Source organism: Toxorhynchites rutilus, chromosome 3 (assembly GCF_029784135.1).
Source record: "Toxorhynchites rutilus septentrionalis strain SRP chromosome 3, ASM2978413v1, whole genome shotgun sequence".
Lineage (NCBI taxonomy): Eukaryota > Metazoa > Arthropoda > Insecta > Diptera > Culicidae > Toxorhynchites > Toxorhynchites rutilus.
Window position 1 is genome coordinate 266,504,350 of NC_073746.1, and position 19,900 is coordinate 266,524,249.

The window sequence follows — 19,900 nt, forward strand, 5'->3', positions numbered from 1 at the left end:
GAACATGGCCATATTGCGAACGAAATTTGAGGGACGCATAATTTCGCGTTTTGGTGATGCCAATTGGCCGTCCAGATCATACGATTTGAACCCGCTAGACTTTTTTTTTTGAGGTTATGCGAAAGACCGTGTCTATGCCAACTCTCCGCAAATTCTTGAACATTTGAAAGACAACATTCGTGAAGTTATACCGCCTCATATGTGCCGAAAAGTCATCGAAAATTACCTGTACCGGGTCAAGGTGCGCGAGGGAGCCCTAGGTGGACATTTGAATGATGTTGTATTTCACACATAATGGCATAAACCAAACTTTAATTTGAAATAAAAGTTTCATCGAAATTCGAATTCTAAGTGTGTTTTATTTCAATTTACTTTCGGAATTTAAAGTTAGAAAACCCTGTATAATGAAAAAACATTTCAGAGATTATTCTACTAAGTAGTTGTTTCTAAAATTTCACAGCACTATAGAATAATATCCGAAGGTATAAACAAGCGAGTAGTTCTACGTCAACAATGCGGTCGTATCTTGGACACAACCTCCTATAACTTTTCTGTATTCCTTAACCTAATATATATTATACCTAAATCGCCCACCAATGCGAATAAAATGAAACGATGTCCCAATCGAACCGCGTGGCAATCGCTCGGTACAGCTGCAACGGTATATCGCACCACAACACGATGATGGAATCGATGACGATGATAAAGCACACACAGCGATGATACGGCACACTAGAGATGGGCAAATCAGCTCATCATGGTGAGTGGCTCAGAGCCGTTCAGTTCATACAAGTGAGCTGCTCATTTGGAACAGCTCTTCAGCTCAGTTGAATTTTGCAGTTGTCCACACAATTGCCTATGAAACGGAATCACCATGGGACATTGCATAGTGTGCATTTTCTTAATAGACGGAAAGCAAAAACTAAACGAATTTAATTCGTAGTTGTACAAAAACTAAAAGTGATATGAATTCTAATAATATAATATACAACAAATACTGAATGCTGAAATCCAGCATAGAAGATGCTTAGGATATGCTGAACATAAACAACAGAAAAACCAGCAGTAGCCAAATAGAATGCCTACAGGAATATTGGCCGAGACAACGTTTTTTAAAAAAAACCATCGAGATTTTTTTTTGCATCCGAGGATATAAAAATAAATTCACTAATAGGTGCAACGAGAAATAATTATTCGCGATCACAAAGGTAACAAAAGGACCAGTATCAATCATCAACATTTATGCCGGGTGGTTTTCTGAATTGTTTTGATTCAGCACGCGGAAATAAATGTATGTGTTTCCACAGTAATGTTTAAATTACAATGTAATATATTAAATTTATTTACAAGCATATAATAATGTGTATTATTTTGTTTGGCCATATAAGAAAAGTTTAATGAAGTAACGAACCATTGAATATCTTCAAAACAAAACCTTTTTTTCCTATCTGGCATCTCTGCTAAAGCTAAAGTACGAAGAGGGATACACGAAAACAAACTGACGTCATGCCATGAAGCGCGGGAGACGAAAAATCCTTTCGCGTCTCGCAATTCACACTCTCTGCAGCTTTTGCGCTCCACAGCTATGCAGCTCATCAGCTCAACAGCTCTTCAGCTCAACAGCTCATCAGCTCAACAGCTCAACAGCTCATCAACTCAGGTGTATGGCACGATTCTCGCTATCTCACTCTACCTACTGTCACCGCCTATCTCACTATCCCTCTGCTGAAAAAGTTCATCATCGACATCACGATATGTCAGTTTGTGGTAAATTGGTAATTCGCGACGACAGTGGCATTGTGTCGACGTCTGGTGACGACTTCGAATTAGGGCCATAATTTGATTCCCAAACTCGTCAGTGTGATCTCTATCATATTAGAAGAAACGAAGCCGGGTTTAAAATTTTAAAATTTGAATGAAAATTTTCACATCATGTTATTTAATTACTTGAAAAATGTATTTCTGACTTTCATTCAACCATATGGCTATACAATTCCAACATTGTTACTGATTTTTTTTCAATATAATATAATGTTATCTTCACAAACAATTTTCGTATGAGACCTTTTCCCCACCTGCAATTCAAGTGTTTTTAATTTAAATAGAATACTAATTTGATATGGAAAAGCTAATTTTCATTCATAATTTTAATTCTGAAAACGTTCATTCCGACTGAAAATCAGCTATTCTTTGGCGCTCCCCTAAACTAGTAAACGAAGCTCAATGCCGTCAACTAGAGGTGTGCAAATCAGCGCATCATGATGAACAGCTCTGATCATATCAGCTCATCTAAATGAGCTGTTCTTTATGAACAGCTCTTCAGCTCAGTTGTCAGTGCCGACTTTCAATTTGGGTCCCAAACTCGATAGCCACGAAGCCAGTTTGAAAATGTTAAAATTCAAATGAAATTTTTCACACCATATTATTAATTACTTGAAACACGTATTCCAGACTATTATTTACAACAGACTCGGCGAGTACAACATTTCCGACATTTTTACTGAGGCTTTACATTACAATAGAAAGTTTTCTTCAAAAAAAAAAATCTTATGAGATTTTTGCACCGCCTGCAAACAAAGTGTTTTTCATTGAAATAGAATACTCATTTGATACACAGAAGTTAATTTTCATTAATAATTTGAATTTTAAAAACGTGTTCATTCTGCCTGAGAGCCAATTATTATTTTTGGCGCCCCCTAAACTGGTAAACAAAGCTCAATGCCGTCAACGCGAATATAACAGTTGAAAAGACGAGGGACAAATGAAACTAAACTGATGTCTTAACACGAAGAGCGAGAGACGGTCAGTTCATTTGAATCTTACAGCTCACACACTCTCTTCAATTCTACAGCTCTTTTCTCTCCTTCATCATCATCAAAGTGAGCTGAAGAGCTGTTTGATTTTTTTTGCGAGCTGTTCCGCGTCAACTCACTTCAAAGAGTCGATTCTTCGGAACAGCTCATGAGCGGATGGCACATCTCTACCGTCAACGCGGATCGCTGTTTTGAAGAAAACAAATACTTTTGACGTTTTAGATGTTGGCACCAAAAACATGGCGGGTGTCATACGGCTGGATTCAGTTCACGCAGTCTGAAGACATCGGTCGCAAATTTTTTCGCGTCTATTATACAGTGGAGATTATACTGTTATCAGTTCGTAGCTGGTGAAGTTATGTCGCCCTAACGGGGTTCTCTGTATTGCGCGAGTGAGAAGAGCAGCAATCACAACCAGCGTAAGGAAGAAGTCCTCCACCGCGGGTGCGGTGCGTGTGCCGTAGAGATGTGCCATCCGCTCATGAGCTGTTCATTCGTATTGCTTCATCATAGTGAGCGGATTCGGATCGGCTCGCAATCAAAAAAACGCAGCTCATTACGGAGCTGGAGTTGATCTAGTTGATGCAGCCGTATGACACCCGCCATGTTTTTGGTGCCAACATCTAAAACGTCAAAAGTATTTGTTTTCTTCAAAACAGCGATCCGCGTTGACGGCATTGAGCTTCGTTTACTAGTTTAGGGGAGCGCCAAAGAATAGCTGATTTTCAGTCGGAATGAACGTTTTCAGAATTAAAATTATGAATGAAAATTAGCTTTTCCATATCAAATTAGTATTCTATTTAAATTAAAAACACTTGAATTGCAGGTGGGGAAAAGGTCTCATACGAAAATTGTTTGTGAAGATAACATTATATTATATTGAAAAAAATCAGTAACAATGTTGGAATTGTATAGCCATATGGTTGAATGAAAGTCAGAAATACATTTTTCAAGTAATTAAATAACATGATGTGAAAAATTTCATTCAAATTTTAAAATTTTAAACCCGGCTTCGTGTCTTCTAATATGATAGAGATCACACTGACGAGTTTGGGAATCAAATTACGGCCCTAATTCGAAGTCGTCACCAGACGTCGACACAATGCCACTGTCGTCGCGAATTACCAATTTACCACAAACTGACATATCGTGATGTCGATGATGAACTTTTTCAGCAGAGGGATAGTGCGATAGGCGGTGACAGTAGGTAGAGTGAGATAGCGAGAATCGTGCCATACACCTGACTGAATCAATATATTATTTGCTACCGAAAGGTTTCAGTGTTTCGTGAAATAATCGACATACATTTCAACCATTACAATGAATAAAATCCATAAAAGTGTTGGATCCCTCAATAAAGATGTTTTATTCTTCGGTCGTATACAAATTCAACGAGAACATGTTATCTCAAGCTTTCGAAGTTCAGTGACAATTTTGGCAACTTGGGTGACACTTTTTGCCTCCAACGCCACATCGACAACCTCCGCTGTTGTCATTTTTTCCCAAAGGTCCCCAACGAGGACCCCTTGTCACCCAGCAAATACCGGTCTTACATACACCACATTGAATGTAATCACAACCGGCTATTTTCATTATTATGACACCACAAAAAGGACAATGCATTGCCTCTCCAGAGGCAACCAAACATTGCATGGCTTCCTCTGAGCGTCGATTTTCAAAGTTCCCTGTGAGTATGTCCTGGTAATCCTCGCAACTCATTCCGCTGTGGATCACCTGAATTTAGAGGAAACAATATTTTTATTTTTTAATTATTCAAATCAAATTTCTGTGGAATAGCACCTTGCATCGTAGACAGTTTTTAGCAGAACAAACGGGACACTCGAAGAGCTGAGCATCATTCTCAATCAAGCACCAGCCGACGCAATCTGGTGTCTTACAATGGAAGGCATTCTCCGCCAAATTTTCTGCTTTCGTCAAAGATCTACCCAGATAAACACTGTAGTCGCCATCACTGAGCAAACATTTAATTTCCCGATCTTCTAACAGGTTATTACAAACGGTGTTTACATCCTGGTAAGGACATCGTACGACTACATCTTCTGAATATTTTATGGAATTCATTAAACAATCTCGGCAGAAACTGTGAAAGCATTCGCGTAGGATTACTCCTTCATATGGCTGAAATCGCAAGAAGCACACGGGACACTCAAAAGGAACCTGATTAGGAACAATACTGGCATCTGTAAGCGTAACAAGCAAATCTAGATCTTCGTTTCTTGATTCGCCGTTGTTATCCGCAGTTGCGTTCTCGAGATTCTTGGAAAAATCTGCATATTCACTCGGGCTTAATAACGTTTGAATCTCACTCTTTTCCAGAACACCAACGCAATCAAATCGTCCTTTTGGGTAGGGACAACGTATTGAAGGACTTTCTAGCAGGGATGATCTCATGCATGCAGTGCAGAACGAATGTAAACAGTTAGTAAGAATCACACCTTCAGATGTTGGTGTCATCATCGCGCAAATATTGCATTCGGCTGGTTCTGTATTATGAACCAGAGCAGATTGTCCCATGTCCAATAACGCATGGTAATGATTCTTGTTTACATCTAAATTTGAGTCACAATCAGGCTTCGATAAAAATGGGAGTGTAAAAGAGAGTGTGTAAAGTGTAAAATTATCAATACGGGAGATCGTTAAGCTTTTACCTTATCCATTGTTGCGCCTGAGGACTTCCAGTTTTACGGCGATGAAGAACTTGCTATTTTTTTCACTAAATGGCAAAATCAATATGCCTACTTGCCTACTTCGTTTCAAGGCGCGTAGAAGCAAGGAAAGTAGAGTGGAAGGTAAAACGTAACGTCAGAATTGCCGTTCGGACGTATCCCGTAAGTTTGAACTTATTTACATGAATGGAATCCAAACAACACTAAACATTGACTACAGTTTCGCCGGCACGGTTGTTTGCCGTTATGAACCAGCACAAAAAACAAAGCTGCAAATTATGCGCTAGTGGCGGTACCATGATCAAAGCATTCCCTGAATCACATTAGCAGAGCCAGCTGGCGGAAGCATATACATAAAGGTTACTAGGTTACTATTTTCAACGACAACTGTTTATTGACGTAGGATTACGTCTTTCGGGAACATATTGGGGTACAAATTGAAAATCGAAAATCGAGCGCACCGTGAAAATTGTCCAATTTCAAATGCTTATTGCTCAGTCATTTTATGATGGATTGATGAGATTTTTGCGTCATTCAATTCCGGCACTCTATAACAATTTTTTACATTGACTAAAATAATATATGTCATGAAACTAACTATCGAACAATTAAAAAATCTCAACCCCCATCCTAACGGAAATACCCACTTCTGATAGGTCGAAATTGAAGACACATGCGGCGGGTCCCTAACAGAGACATCTAAACCAAGCTGCCTGGGGGAAATCGGCATTGCAGATACATAAAAGTAGGGGGAGCTTTTATTCTCACCGACATGTATTCCCTAACAGAGATTTCTAATCCAAGGTGTCTGGGGGAAATCAGCATGTAAATACCCTCGTGGTCGATAGTTTAACTAACGACGCGCACAAATGGATAGTGCTCATTGTAACTAGCGTGGGCATTGCTGATTGCATACGTGCTGGCGGATAAGTTCGGAGTGATGAACGAGTTTTTTTTGTTATTTTCGTTCCAATAAGAATCTATCGATAGGTAGATTGAAGAATGATGTTTCAATGAGCTGAATAGAACTTATGCTAGATGGAATATAAATAAAATTAAAATTTGGAACTTTGATGTTGGTTGCTTCGTGAAATTTCATATCAATGACCGATCATGTATTTTGAAACTTTTAGCAGAACTGTAAGCGTAAAATTGTATATGGTAGCTATTCTGTTAAAATGACTTGAAATATGAAACAATTTTTTTTTCTCCCAACGAAAGTTCATGCGACAAGCAAAATTGGAAAAATGAAGGAGTATTCGAAAAAGTGATTCCACATATGCTCTATATATCGTATTGGGTGCTGTTCGCTCGATTGAAATTCGCCTTGAGGCATGTAGGATCGTGTTCCGTTGGGTTTAAAGCGAAAAGGAAATGGGTTGAATAAACACTCAGAAAAAACAGGAAGCGGGTTCTATCTATGGTATAACCGCAAGGGTGACGTAGGACTATCGTTGATTTAGAGATCATTTGTATGAAGTTGAATCTGAATTCATTCTGAATGAATGAATATTTGAAGAACTTCGAAAACGAGAGCGTTACGTTGGAGGCACAAGGTTTTATGCATCCAATATTGGATACGGAAATATCCTACTGATGGGGAAGAATAATCTTCAGAAGCTATCCTGTTGATTGCGATTGATTGAAAAACCACAAAACCAAATGTATTTGGTCACAGTGTTACATGGATAGAAACATTCAATTAAACTCTTTCACATGAATATATTTTGAAAATTCCCAAAGGAACTGGAATATTATTTTCAGTAACGATTAGATATTTCCACATTTTCCTCGATACTGGAAGCCCACCAGTGGTTAATGCCAACTCGATAACCACCTGTTAATAGCACTTGATTGAAACATATTTGGTCACAGTGTTACATGGATAGAAAACATTCAATTAAACTCTTTCACATGAATATATTTTAAAAATTCCCAGAGGAACTGGCAGATTATTTTCAGTAACGATTAGTTATTTCCACATTTTCCTCGATACTGGAAGCCCACCAGTGGTTAATGCCAACTCGATAACCACCTGTTAATAGCACTTGATTGAAACATATTTGGTCACAGTGTTACATGGATAGAAAACATTCAATTAAATTCTTTCACATGAATATATTTTGAAAATTCCCAAAGGAACTGGCAGATTATTTTCAGTAACGATTAGATATTTCCACATTTTCCTCGATACTGGAAGCCCACCAGTGGTTTATACCAACTCGATAACCACCTGTTAGTAGCACTTGATTGAAACATATTTGGTCATAGTATTACATGGATAGAAAACATTCAATTAAACTCTTTCACATGAATATATTTTGAAAATTCCCAAAGGAACTGGCAGATTATTTTCCAGCAATGATTAGATCTTTCCGGAACTTTCTCGATGCTGAATGGCATCCTAACGGAAAGAGTTCTGCGCGTGTATGTGTCGATCCTTCGCCGTCCACCTCCTCCAGCACGTTAGGCAACGATGTTGTCTTGTCGATGTCCTCACGAAAAATGAATGTGTCTCACCACCAGAATATCGCTTAAGTATGCTTTTTGTGTGTGATTGAATCGAGAGAAGGTGTGGTTTACAATGGTAATTTGGAAGGCAAACTAGAGGGGAATGAACTCTCTGAGCTCGGAACTTTCGGCGACTGAGCAATAATCGATTGCGGGCGCATACAATATTGGATACGGAAATATCCTACTGATGGGGAAGAATAATCTTCTGAAGCTATCCTGTTAATTGCGATTGATTGAAAAACCACAAAACCAAATGTATTTGGTCACAGTGTTACATGGATAGAAAACATTCAATTAAACTCTTTCACATGAATATATTTTGAAAATTCCCAAAGGAACTGGCAGATTATTTTCAGTAACGATAAGATATTTCCACATTTTCCTCGATACTGGAAGCCCACCAGTGGTTAATGCCAACTCGATAACCACCTGTTAATAGCACTTGATTGAAACATATTTGGTCACAGTGTTACATGGATAGAAAACATTCAATGAAACTCTTTCACATGAATATATTTTGAAAATTCCCAGAGGAACTGGCAGATTATTTTCAGTAACGATTAGATATTTCCACATTTTCCTCGATACTGGAAACCCACCAGTGGTTAATGCCAACTCGATAACCACCTGTTAATAGCACTTGATTGAAACATATTTGGTCACAGTGTTACATGGATAGAAAACTTTCAATGAAACTCTTTCACATGAATATATTTTGAAAATTCCCAGAGGAACTGGCAGATTATTTTCAGTAACGATTAGTTATTTCCACATTTTCCTCGATACTGGAAGCCCACCAGTGGTTAATGCCAACTCGATAACCACCTGTTAATAGCACTCGATTGAAACATATTTGGTCACAGTGTTACATGGATAGAAAACATTCAATTAAACTCTTTCACATGAATATATTTTGAAAATTCCTAGAGGAACTGGCAGATTATTTTCAGTAACGATTAGTTATTTCCACATTTTCCTCGATACTGGAAGCCCACCAGTGGTTAATGCCAACTCGATAACCACCTGTTAATAGCACTTGATTGAAACATATTTGGTCACAGTGTTACATGGATAGAAAACATTCAATGAAACTCTTTCACATGAATATATTTTGAAAATTCCCAGAGGAACTGGCAGATTATTTTCAGTAACGATTAGATATTTCCACGTTTTCCTCGATACTGGAAGCCCACCAGTGGTTAATGCCAACTCGATAACCACCTGTTAATAGCACTTGATTGAAACATATTTGGTCACAGTGTAACATGGATAGAAAACATTCAATTAAACTCTTTCACATGAATATATTTTGAAAATTCCCAGAGGAACTGGCAGATTATTTTCAGTAACGATTAGTTATTTCCACATTTTCCTCGATACTGGAAGCCCACCAGTGGTTAATACCAACTCGATAACCACCTGTTAATAGCACTTGATTGAAACATATTTGGTCACAGTGTTACATGGATAGAAAACATTCAATTAAACTCTTTCACATGAATATATTTTGAAAATTCCCAAAGGAACTGGCAGATTATTTTCCAGCAATGATTAGATCTTTCCGGAACTTTCTCGATGCTGAATGGCATCCTAACGGAAAGAGTTCTGCGCGTGTATGTGTCGATCCTTCGCCGTCCACCTCCTCCAGCACGTTAGGCAACGATGTTGTCTTGTCGATGTCCTCACGAAAAATGAATGTGTCTCACCACCAGAATATCGCTTAAGTATGCTTTTTGTGTGTGATTGAATCGAGAGAAGGTGTGGTTTACGATGGCAATTTGGAAGGCAAACTAGAGGGGAATGAACTCTCTGAGCTCGGAACTTTCGGCGACTGAGCAATAATCGATTGCGGGCGCATACAATATTGGATACGGAAATATCCTACTGATGGGGAAGAATAATCTTCTGAAGCTATCCTGTTAATTGCGATTGATTGAAAAACCACAAAACCAAATGTATTTGGTCACAATGTTACATGGATAGAAAACATTCAATTAAACTCTTTCACATGAATATATTTTGAAAATTCCCAAAGGAACTGGCAGATTATTTTCAGTAACGATTAGATATTTCCACATTTTCCTCGATACTGGAAGCCCACCAGTGGTTAATGCCAACTCGATAACCACCTGTTAATAGCACTTGATTGAAACATATTTGGTCACAGTGTTACATGGATAGAAAACATTCAATTAAACTCTTTCACATGAATATATTTTGAAAATTCCCAAAGGAACTGGCAGATTATTTTCAGTAACGATTAGATATTTCCACATTTTCCTCGATACTGGAAGCCCACCAGTGGTTAATGCCAACTCGATAACCACCTGTTAATAGCCGCGCGTGTATGTGTGTGTAGCGATGTCTTCCCAGGGAACCGTTTGTGGCATCACTCTCCTCCTGATAGATTCCCTTCTGGCCTAGGGTGCACAAACAGGCTCTTGGTGACACCGTTCATCCGCGCTTTCATGATAAATAAAGAGCTTCACCGCAACAGCGACAACATGCTCCAATCGCTGTCCAATTAGAACTGAGTGGATTTCCGAGCGCCGCTCGCTTATATACCGATTGGTGATTTCAATAGCCTGTTTTGAAAGCAATTTTAAGACTATTGAAACAAGTTTTTGGATCAAAAAGTAACAAGTATATAACGCGTAGACATTTTATCTTTCGAATGAAGTGTTTATCATACCATTTCGTTCAGTTGTTTAGGAGCTATTAACGCTCAAAATCTCGGTCTCCGGCGTAACGCTTTCGTTTTCGAAACTTTAATTTTACACCCCGGTATAGAAATGAAAGACGTAGTCCTACGTCAAAAAAAAAATTATAAATGAAATTACCTTTTCCATTTCAAATATATTTTCTCTATACTAAAGTAACACTTTTTTTCTGGTGATAAAATTTGTGTTCGATGATGATTGATGAGCTTTTTTTTCTTTATTTCATCCATACATTACACAGGAGCCATCTCGTCCAGGAATACAGAGGGCGGCTTTGGTACGTGATACGCACTATCTAATGACTAATCACCATCCTTCTATCATTACCACTCGGTTATGGACACTGGTGGAGTGAACAAACATTTCCTAACAACCAGACAAAACTGACCCAAACCATCGAACGTAGATTGAAGAATGATGTTTCAACGAGCTGAATAGAACTTATGCTAGATGGAATATAAATAAAATCGAAGAGTTTTACAATTTATCCAAAATCAGCATGCAGCAGATAGCCTAACGGAATCCTACGTCAACTATGCGGTCGTGTCTTGGATACAACCCTCCTGTGACTTTTTATTATACTGCTTCAAATAATTTCGACGAAATCAAATGTAACCATACCAACGTATAATAACATAAACAAATCCAAACTTTTCGTCTTGCCATTCCTCATACGTCTTTTCTAAATAGTGTAAATTACGAGCCACCTGTTAACTCCATCATCTTGATCCTACCATAGACCAGGGGCACGATAGATCAAGATGCTGAACTATAGGTGTTTCGTTCTTGACACTTTCAGGACATGACGTGAGACGAGTAGCGAGACGTAACTTTCAGAATTATTTACTTTTTGTTTGGATGTGTGGTTATGATTTCAATGTCGCAACTCGCTAAGGAAAATAATTGCAATAATAAACAAATATATATTCGTGGAATATAGTGCACAACCTCCTATTGCTCTAGCCAATTACTTGTAACGGCCCTTTCCGGATCTCCTTCCCGGTATATGCACAGCATTCTTCTCCTCCCTGAGCGAAATCAGTGGAGCCACAATCAGCGTTATTTTTTTGTCACCATCGCCGTAAGCTGATAGTACTCTTTTCCCCGCCGATGGGAGCCAAACAGAAGTACATTTTGCTTGGAAAGAAAGGCGAAAAAATATACTAAAACATCCTTCTGCACTGTTATGATTCGACAATGAAGCGCGAGCAGCTATTTTGCCAATTTGTTTTGTAAACAAATTTGTTTTTTCACGAGCAATGGCCGAACAGCAATTTTGACATTGCGGTCCACCTATAGTACAACGCCTTGCGATAGATACAATACGGTAGCGCAACTTATGAAAAAAGCCTTTCAGCCATCTTGGATTTTGTATGTAAACAATCTGCAATATTTTGCAATATCTTTTTTTTTGCTCTTTGTGTGTGGAATTGTTTTGGTGGCAATCAAGATGTGTGGATTAAAGGTGTGACCGTGTCGTCAATAAGTGCGCGAGGGGAAACGGTATAAATATTCAGAGGACTGTGGAAAGGGATTTTACTGCAAATAGAGATGTCTAAATTTTTCGTTTATTTAATTCTCGATTAATCGTGGGGTCATTTTTAAATATTCGATTCATTCGAATAATTGTTTTTCAGTATTCGATTAACCGAGCGAATATTTATTTCTTGTAATCAAAAAGAACAGACATATTTGTAATAAAAAAGTATGATGTCATAATTTTAAAAATTACATTAATATAAATTTGAAATAAACATGGTGCAGAATAATTGTTTTTGAATGAAATGGTATTTTAGTATATTGATAAATTTACCATTTCATGATTTATTGAGGACGATTGATAAAAAAAGTACACAGAATGATGCACAATATTATTATTGTACCAACATAAATTTTTTTCTGTTCAAAATTACCTGTTCTTTGAATGTTGAATGAAATAGCTGATTTGTTTGAATATTTCTGCTTGATCCTTATAGCTACTAGTTCAAAAGAGGTACATTTATAGAATCATTGACCACTGACACCGAATTATGTCAAGTTGTTGTGACAGACCCGATTATTAAGCACGAAATTCACCACTTCGCTATGCAAATCACGATCACTATTGCTACACTGCGCGAAATGGAAGTTGAGAAGTCCAGGAGGCACTTAAATCTTAACTTAATGGACGCGACGTTGGTTAAAGAAGCACTAAGGAGTGTTCCGTGGAATGACATCTTCATATCGTCAGCTGATTTTGAACGTGATGAAGAAAGTTATAGGCAGCACGCCACATCAATGTTTGAGTTTCTTAACTCAATTGATGTTTTTCACTGCGGACTCGAATGTTCTACAGTTGTATGCAACAGTGTAGACTTCAACGTTATGTCGCTGTATTTCGTGCTGTTCACCATTTTCGCAAGGTTTGCCCCTTTTAATAGGGTCTACCCGAGATCGACAACCCCGTACCCGGAATGGTTTTCATCAGCTGTTATTCGAGTTCTCAAGGACAAACGAAAAGCGTTGAGAAAAATGCATAAGAACAGAAATCCGGAAAATGTTACTTCTTACAAACAGCTGCTGCGGTCGTTCAAAGTGTTACACAGAGAAGCGTATCAAGTGTACATCACTGGGATCCAGAATGGGATAAAGGAAAACCCGAAGTCATTTTGTAAATTCGTGAATAGCAAACGAAAAAATTGGGGAATTCCGGACGTGATAAGTTACGGTAACCGATCTTCAACTTGTGGACAAGAGACCGCCGAGCTCTTTGCGGAGTATTTCAAGAGCGTTCATCAAAATAACCAACCGAGAATCGTCAACTCTTCGATTGACAGGACCGATGACCTGTTGGTTCTCTCGCATCGTGAAGTGAATCAAGGTCTATCGGATTTGGACCCGGGTAAGTCAGCAGGACCAGATAGACTCCCCGCAAAACTTCTGAAAGAAATCAAGGATGAACTTATCGAACCCCTGACTACTCTATTCAATTACTCGCTTACGTCCGGCTACTTCTCACCACTGTGGAAAATCTCGCACATTACTCCAATCCATAAGAAGGGCTCACGTTCAGATGTCGAAAACTACCGGGGTGTTGCAATCCAGTTTGCGATGCCAAAGTTATTTGAACGACTTGTTTACTCTCGCCTCTATGAACGTATTATCGACCGTGTGTCAGCAGCACAGCATGGTTTCGTAAAAGGAAAGTCAGTTGTGACGAACCTATGCGAATTTTGCTCTACCGTCACGGATTATATATCTAAAGGGTATCAGGTGGACTGTATATACACAGATATGAGCAAGGCATTCGATGTAGTAGGAATAAGCAGCATAATGCGCGCGGTGGCTGATTTCGACATTCACGGAAAAATGTTCGAATGGATTGGGACGTATCTGGAGAGCAGAACACAATATGTGAAGGTGCACAACAACGCATCCAGGTCTTTCGGTGTTAGTTCAGGTGTTCCGCAGGGTAGTCATTTAGGGCCTATTCTGTTTGTCATGGTCATGAATAAACTACCATCATGTTTGGCCAACGCAATAGTGCTCATATACGCAGACGATGTGAAGATTTTCTTGCCCGTGAAAAACATCGATGATTGCCATCTTCTTCAGCAAGATTTAGTCAATTTTCGGAGATTCGTCGAGAGCAACGGACTGAGTGTAAACCCCAGCAAGTGCTCCGTTATTACTTACACCAGGAGAGCTCAGCCGATAACTTTCGACTATAGGCTAGGAGGTACAGATCTACAACGAGTAGAGTATGTCCGAGACTTAGGCGTGACGATGGATCAATCCCTCACGTTTAACCTCCACCTAGAACGAATAATCAAGGAAGCGCTGCAACTATTTGCTCTCACTCGCCGTTTTGGGCAAGAATTCACTGACCCGCATGTAATTCTGAGGATCTACACCAGCCTTGTACGGTCTAAACTCGACTTTGCGAGTGTAGTGTGGCGACCGCAATACGATCTGCATATCCAAAGATTAGAAAATGTCCAGAAAAAGTTCCTGAAGTTTGCGCTGAGGAATATAGGATGGAGAGGAGAACACCTGCCAGTATACGAAGATCTCTGCTGTTTAGTAGACATGGATACTATCAAAAGTAGACTCAGAATCGCGAATATGACTTTCTTCTGTAAACTATTGAGCGGACGGATAAGAAGTCCGTGTCTCTACGAACGGATAAATATTAACACCAGCCCCGTTTCTCTTCGTCGCCGGAGGGTTTTTGATCCACCTCTGAGGTCCAGAAATTACACCCAGCACGAACCTACAACTCGATTCATGCGTGAGTTTAACATGCTGCAAGAAGTGATTTCCATAAATATGACAACAGAAGAAATTCGAAGAAGACTACGATTATTTTTAAGAGGTCAACTAAATGTATAAGTGATGATGTGTTTTATTTCTGTTTTCATGTTTAGTCTTTATGATGAGTTTTATTTTCCATGTTTAGTTTTTAATAAAGATAACGGGCTTGCAGCCTATAATATAATAAACATTACATTAAATTGACCACTAGTATGGTATATTTTCCTCGGCACTCTGAATTTGAATACTACTATTTTAGAACGGGAGTTGAGACCACCTTCATTAAGTCCGCATTTTACTCCTGCAGACCCTGAATTCTTCTTCCCAGTCTCCTCCACCACCAGGGAATCATTTTTATGGTTCAACCGTAAATGTTTTAGCATATCCGAAGAATTTCGACGAAACACCTAACGGTTAACACTCCTATACTCGCGCATAGGTCTGAGAGTCCAAGAAACCAATAGTTCGTTCATTTCTCAGAAAACAACACTACGACATTGCGATTCTCTCTAGCTTCGTCATTCGTTGTTCATCATCGTTTAGCGTATCGTATAAGTTGGTACGAAGGGGACGTATATCACTTTTTCACCACCTTCGGTCTGAGACACCGACGCGCGTACAGGAGTAACTTTTTTGGACAAGTGACTTTTTTTTTCCTATTTTAGAATATTGTTCAATGAAATGTATAAATAATGTCAGTGGCGTGGAATATTTATTAAATATAATGCATAATATTATTTTCGAACTATTCTTATTTGATTTTAGTCCTTTTGTCACCGGATTGAACGGATTATTCGTCGATATACTCGTTGTTAGATTCATACGTGCAAAAGTAAAGTACAAATGTTGACATTCGTATAGTTGTTCACTAAATATAATGGTCACGCATATACACACTTGTGATATAAATGCACTTGCGGAAGAATTGTAAACTGTAAATTATAAATTAATCGGTGGCTTATGGTTATTTTTACAGTTACAGCTTCGGTTTTTTTCTATAATATATGAGCTGAACAATATCGACGATAAAACAAGTCGCAGGAAGTTCCTAGAAATCCTTTTATATCATCTTTTTATGCCCCATCAAAAACAGGCATTGAGTTTTTGTTAACCAAGAACACAGAAACAAAGAATATTAAATATAGGAAAACTTGAAATTCCAGAAACCTTACAATCGAATAATTAACCGACGTCTCTAACTGCAAAACGCGGGAAAAATTCCTCCATCACCGACCGACACCGAAAGTCGATTTATTCTCTTGAGCTGAAACATATAAGATAGAATATATTTTACAAACTTATCTTTAACCGTAAAAAACTTACCTTTCAACTTTCCAATGCTCTTCAAAAGCAAAAAAAAGATATTGCAAAATATTGCAGATAAAAAAAATGATGTCATAATTTTAAAAGTTACATTAAATAGAATTTTGAAATAAACATGGTACAGAATAATGGTTCTTGAATGAAATGGTATTTCAGTATATTGATAAATTTGCCATTTCATGATTTTTGAAGGACGATTGTAAAAAGAGCACACCACGAAAATGATCCACAATATTTTTATTGTACCAACATAAAATGTTTACTGTTCAAAATTACCTATTCTTCGAATGTTGTTGAAATAGCTGATTTGTGTGTATTTTTCTGCTTTTTCCCTATAACTACTAGTTCTAATGAAGTATATTTATAGAACCATTGACCACTAGTATGGTATATTTTCCTTGGCACCCGAAGTTTGAATACTACTATTTTAGAACGGGAGTTGAGACCTCCTTCTTCAAGTCCGCATGTTACTCCTGCAGACCCTGAATTCTTCTTCCCATTTTGACGTAGGACTACGTCTAACCGGAAGATATAGGGGGTGAAATGGAAATCTAGGCACTGAACAAGTAGGAAAAAATGCAAGATTTGGAACGCTTATAACTCGAGCATTTCTCAATAGATCGCAAAGGTTTTTGCATCAATTGATAGGAAATATATCTACGCATCTATCATAACGAATAACATTTCATTTTACTTGATATAAATAATTGAATAATTGTGAAATGCACTATGTGCCCATTTTTGATTGGTCCATTTTGTGCTCCTCAAATCGTACCGACCAAAACGGGCAACCAGAGCAGTAGCGAAATAGAATGAAGCACGATTGGAAAGGAAAAAGAAAACAATGAACGAAACATTGGTCGCAGTCTCACACATGCGTAATTCTCGAGCCAGCCAGTCAGCTTAAAAATCCCCGCTCCGCTGCCGTAACGATCATTCTTTGTGTGGACACCGACTGGACAACATCGTTGCTGGACGAGCTGGACGGCGAGGAATCGAGTGCCTTTCTCAAGGCAAGAGGGCGGAGGTGGTAGCGCTGGAGTAGAGTAATAGAGTAGAGTAGAGTTTTCAAAGGGCCTTTCTCAAGGCTAGAGACGAATGAACTGCAAAAGTTTAAAGTCTCTATAATACAAGACCTTCCTTCCTTCCTTCCGTAACGATCATTCTCATTCAAACCGTACACCACATCGGTTCGCATCACAACACATCAACAAACCAACCAAAGCAGCCATGTCTGGACATGGTAAAGGGGGAAAAGTGAAGGGAAAGGCAAAATCCCGCTCGAACCGTGTTGATCTGGAGTTCCCCGCAAGGGTAGCTAGGCCGAGCGCGTTAGTACCAGTGCACCAGTCCACCTAGCCGGCGTTATATAGTTTCGGCCGCCGAAGTGATCGAGTTAGCTGGCAAAGCTGCTCGCGACGATAAGAAAACCCGCATTCGGAACAGAACACATTCGGTTCGGTGGACAATCAAGACAACAGGCAGTTGCAGCGAGTGGCGAGTGGCAAAAACGCAATCGCAAAACGGCATCAGGTAGCAGAAGAAAAAAGTTTGTTCTTTATACAAACTGCTTTGGTGGCAAATCCAGAACAAGGCGGCATCGAGGGCGTTCGAAATGGTTTTTTTCAAAACCACGAGTACTAAGTTTTCTAAATTGGAACCATTCCATAAAACAAGGCGCTTTTCAGGGCCATTCAACCTTCCAAAAAAGAGTTTAGGAAATACTGTTCAATGCTTTCAAAAACATTATCCAAAATAATAATAAAACACAAATTGATTTTTTCATAATTTGTTTGCCAGGATCTGATGAGTATGTGAATTTGGCAGTTGTTCTGAGCTTATTGATTTTCACCAATTCTTAAATTGCTTCTAGATTGAAAGTACAGTAATTTACACTTATCTCGACATTTAGCTAATTGGACGGACCTGTAATGCGACATATTTAGTTGGACATTTTTGTAAACATAGAGTTCGGGGTCCAAATTCGACACAGTCGACACTGTACCACTGTCATCGCAAATGTTCAATTACAGGTTAAAATTACCGATCCGATACTTAGTGGTGGTAATGCGACGTGCCATTGAATGTAATTTACTGTAAAATATGTCACAAGCTGGATGGGAAGAAATTTTCCAACTGTGAAAGCTGTGGCGAGTAGCAAATGCAATCGCTAAACAGAAAGGTTTAGCCGAACAAGATGGGGATATCGAGTGATAACAAAACAATAAACTCTTTAGATTGAAGATAATTTTGTGATCCTGAAAAGGACCCTTTTTAGCCTGCATGTGAATCCAACGAGCGAACAAATCGTAATGAATGTATTTTTTGCTATCGCTCCCTTTTAACGCTCATTCATTCGTCTCGTTGGACTCGCCCCTCTGGCTGAGTCTGCCGATTTGTCTGTATCCTGTGAGTGTGTACCGCTAGAGTATAGAACACGCGGACCCCAAAAAAATATCTTATTTCTTTCAAACCGTAAACCCGTGTGGTGGTACGGCATCGGCATCGTGAACGTAACAAAGGAGGACAAGTTAAGGGAAAGGAAAAGTCTCACTCGAACCGTGCAGGTCTCCAGTTCCCTGTTGGTCGCATTCACTGATTGCTCCGCAAGGGTAACTAGGCCGAACGGATTGGTGCCGGAGCACCAGTATACCTAACAGCGATTATAGAGTTTCGGAGTGTCGGAGTGCTCGAGTTGGCTTGCAAAGCTGCTCACGACAATCAGAAAACCCGCATCAAGAACAGAGCAGCTTCGGTTCGGCGCTCATCAAGGCAACAATTAGTTTCAGTGAGTGGCAAAGTGTTTCTCCGGCACGTCGCATTAAATGTAATTTACTGAACAACATGTCACAAGCTGGATGGGAAGAAATTTTCCAACTATGAAAGCTGTGGCGAGTGGCAAACGCAATAGCTAAACAAGAAGGTTTAACCGAACAAGATGGGAATATCGAGTGATAACAAAAACACAACACCAAAGGTTTTTTTCAGAACCATCAACATATTCATAAAGAGTAAACAGTAAACTAATCCATTTTTCATGTAGATAGGTATAAATATATTTAACAAAAGCTGTCCCCATTGTATAGTCCTACGTCACTCCGGTTATGTCCCCGACATTACCCACCCGTTTTTTTTTATGCTTCAACCGTAAATGGTTTAGCATATTCGATGAATTTCGACGAAACACCGACGGTTAAACAAATTTTGCACTGTATTTTTTGAAAAAAATATTCCCTTTTTTATTAATAGCGATTACTTTAATTATTATTCGATGTATTCATATTTAGATTTTTCATTATTTAATACAAAATTACTCGATTAAAATTTCAGATATTCGATTATTTGAATTAATCGAACAATCAACCGACGTCTCTAACTGCAAAACGCGGGAAAAATATCTCCATCACCGACCGACACCGAGAGTCGATTTATTCTCTTGAGCTGAAACATATAATAAGATAGAGTATATTACAAACCTAACTATAACCGTGAAAGACTTATTTTTCAACTTTTCAATGCTCTTATTGCCACCAAAACAATTCCACACACA

General features: G+C 38.7%; 1 protein-coding gene across 1 annotated transcript; it reads right to left on the reverse strand.

The window, feature by feature from the left end:
- Window positions 1–4,162: 4,162 nt before the first annotated feature.
- Window positions 4,163–5,718, reverse strand: LOC129778158 (ranBP-type and C3HC4-type zinc finger-containing protein 1-like). Its single transcript, XM_055784890.1, has 3 exons — window positions 5,483–5,718; window positions 4,614–5,405; window positions 4,163–4,547 (listed from the first exon to the last, which is right to left on the reverse strand). The coding sequence occupies exons 1-3, from the start codon at window positions 5,489–5,491 to the stop codon at window positions 4,236–4,238; spliced, it is 1,113 nt and encodes a 370-aa protein (XP_055640865.1). The 5' UTR covers window positions 5,492–5,718; the 3' UTR covers window positions 4,163–4,235.
- Window positions 5,719–19,900: the final 14,182 nt, after the last annotated feature.

What these genes read in the sequence shown, in the direction of transcription:
- LOC129778158 (XM_055784890.1), bottom strand. An exon ending in AAAACTGTCTACGATGCAAG is followed by an intron (nt 4,548 to 4,613) that starts GTGCTATTCCAC and finishes CTCTAAATTCAG; the next exon opens with GTGATCCACAGCGGAATGAG.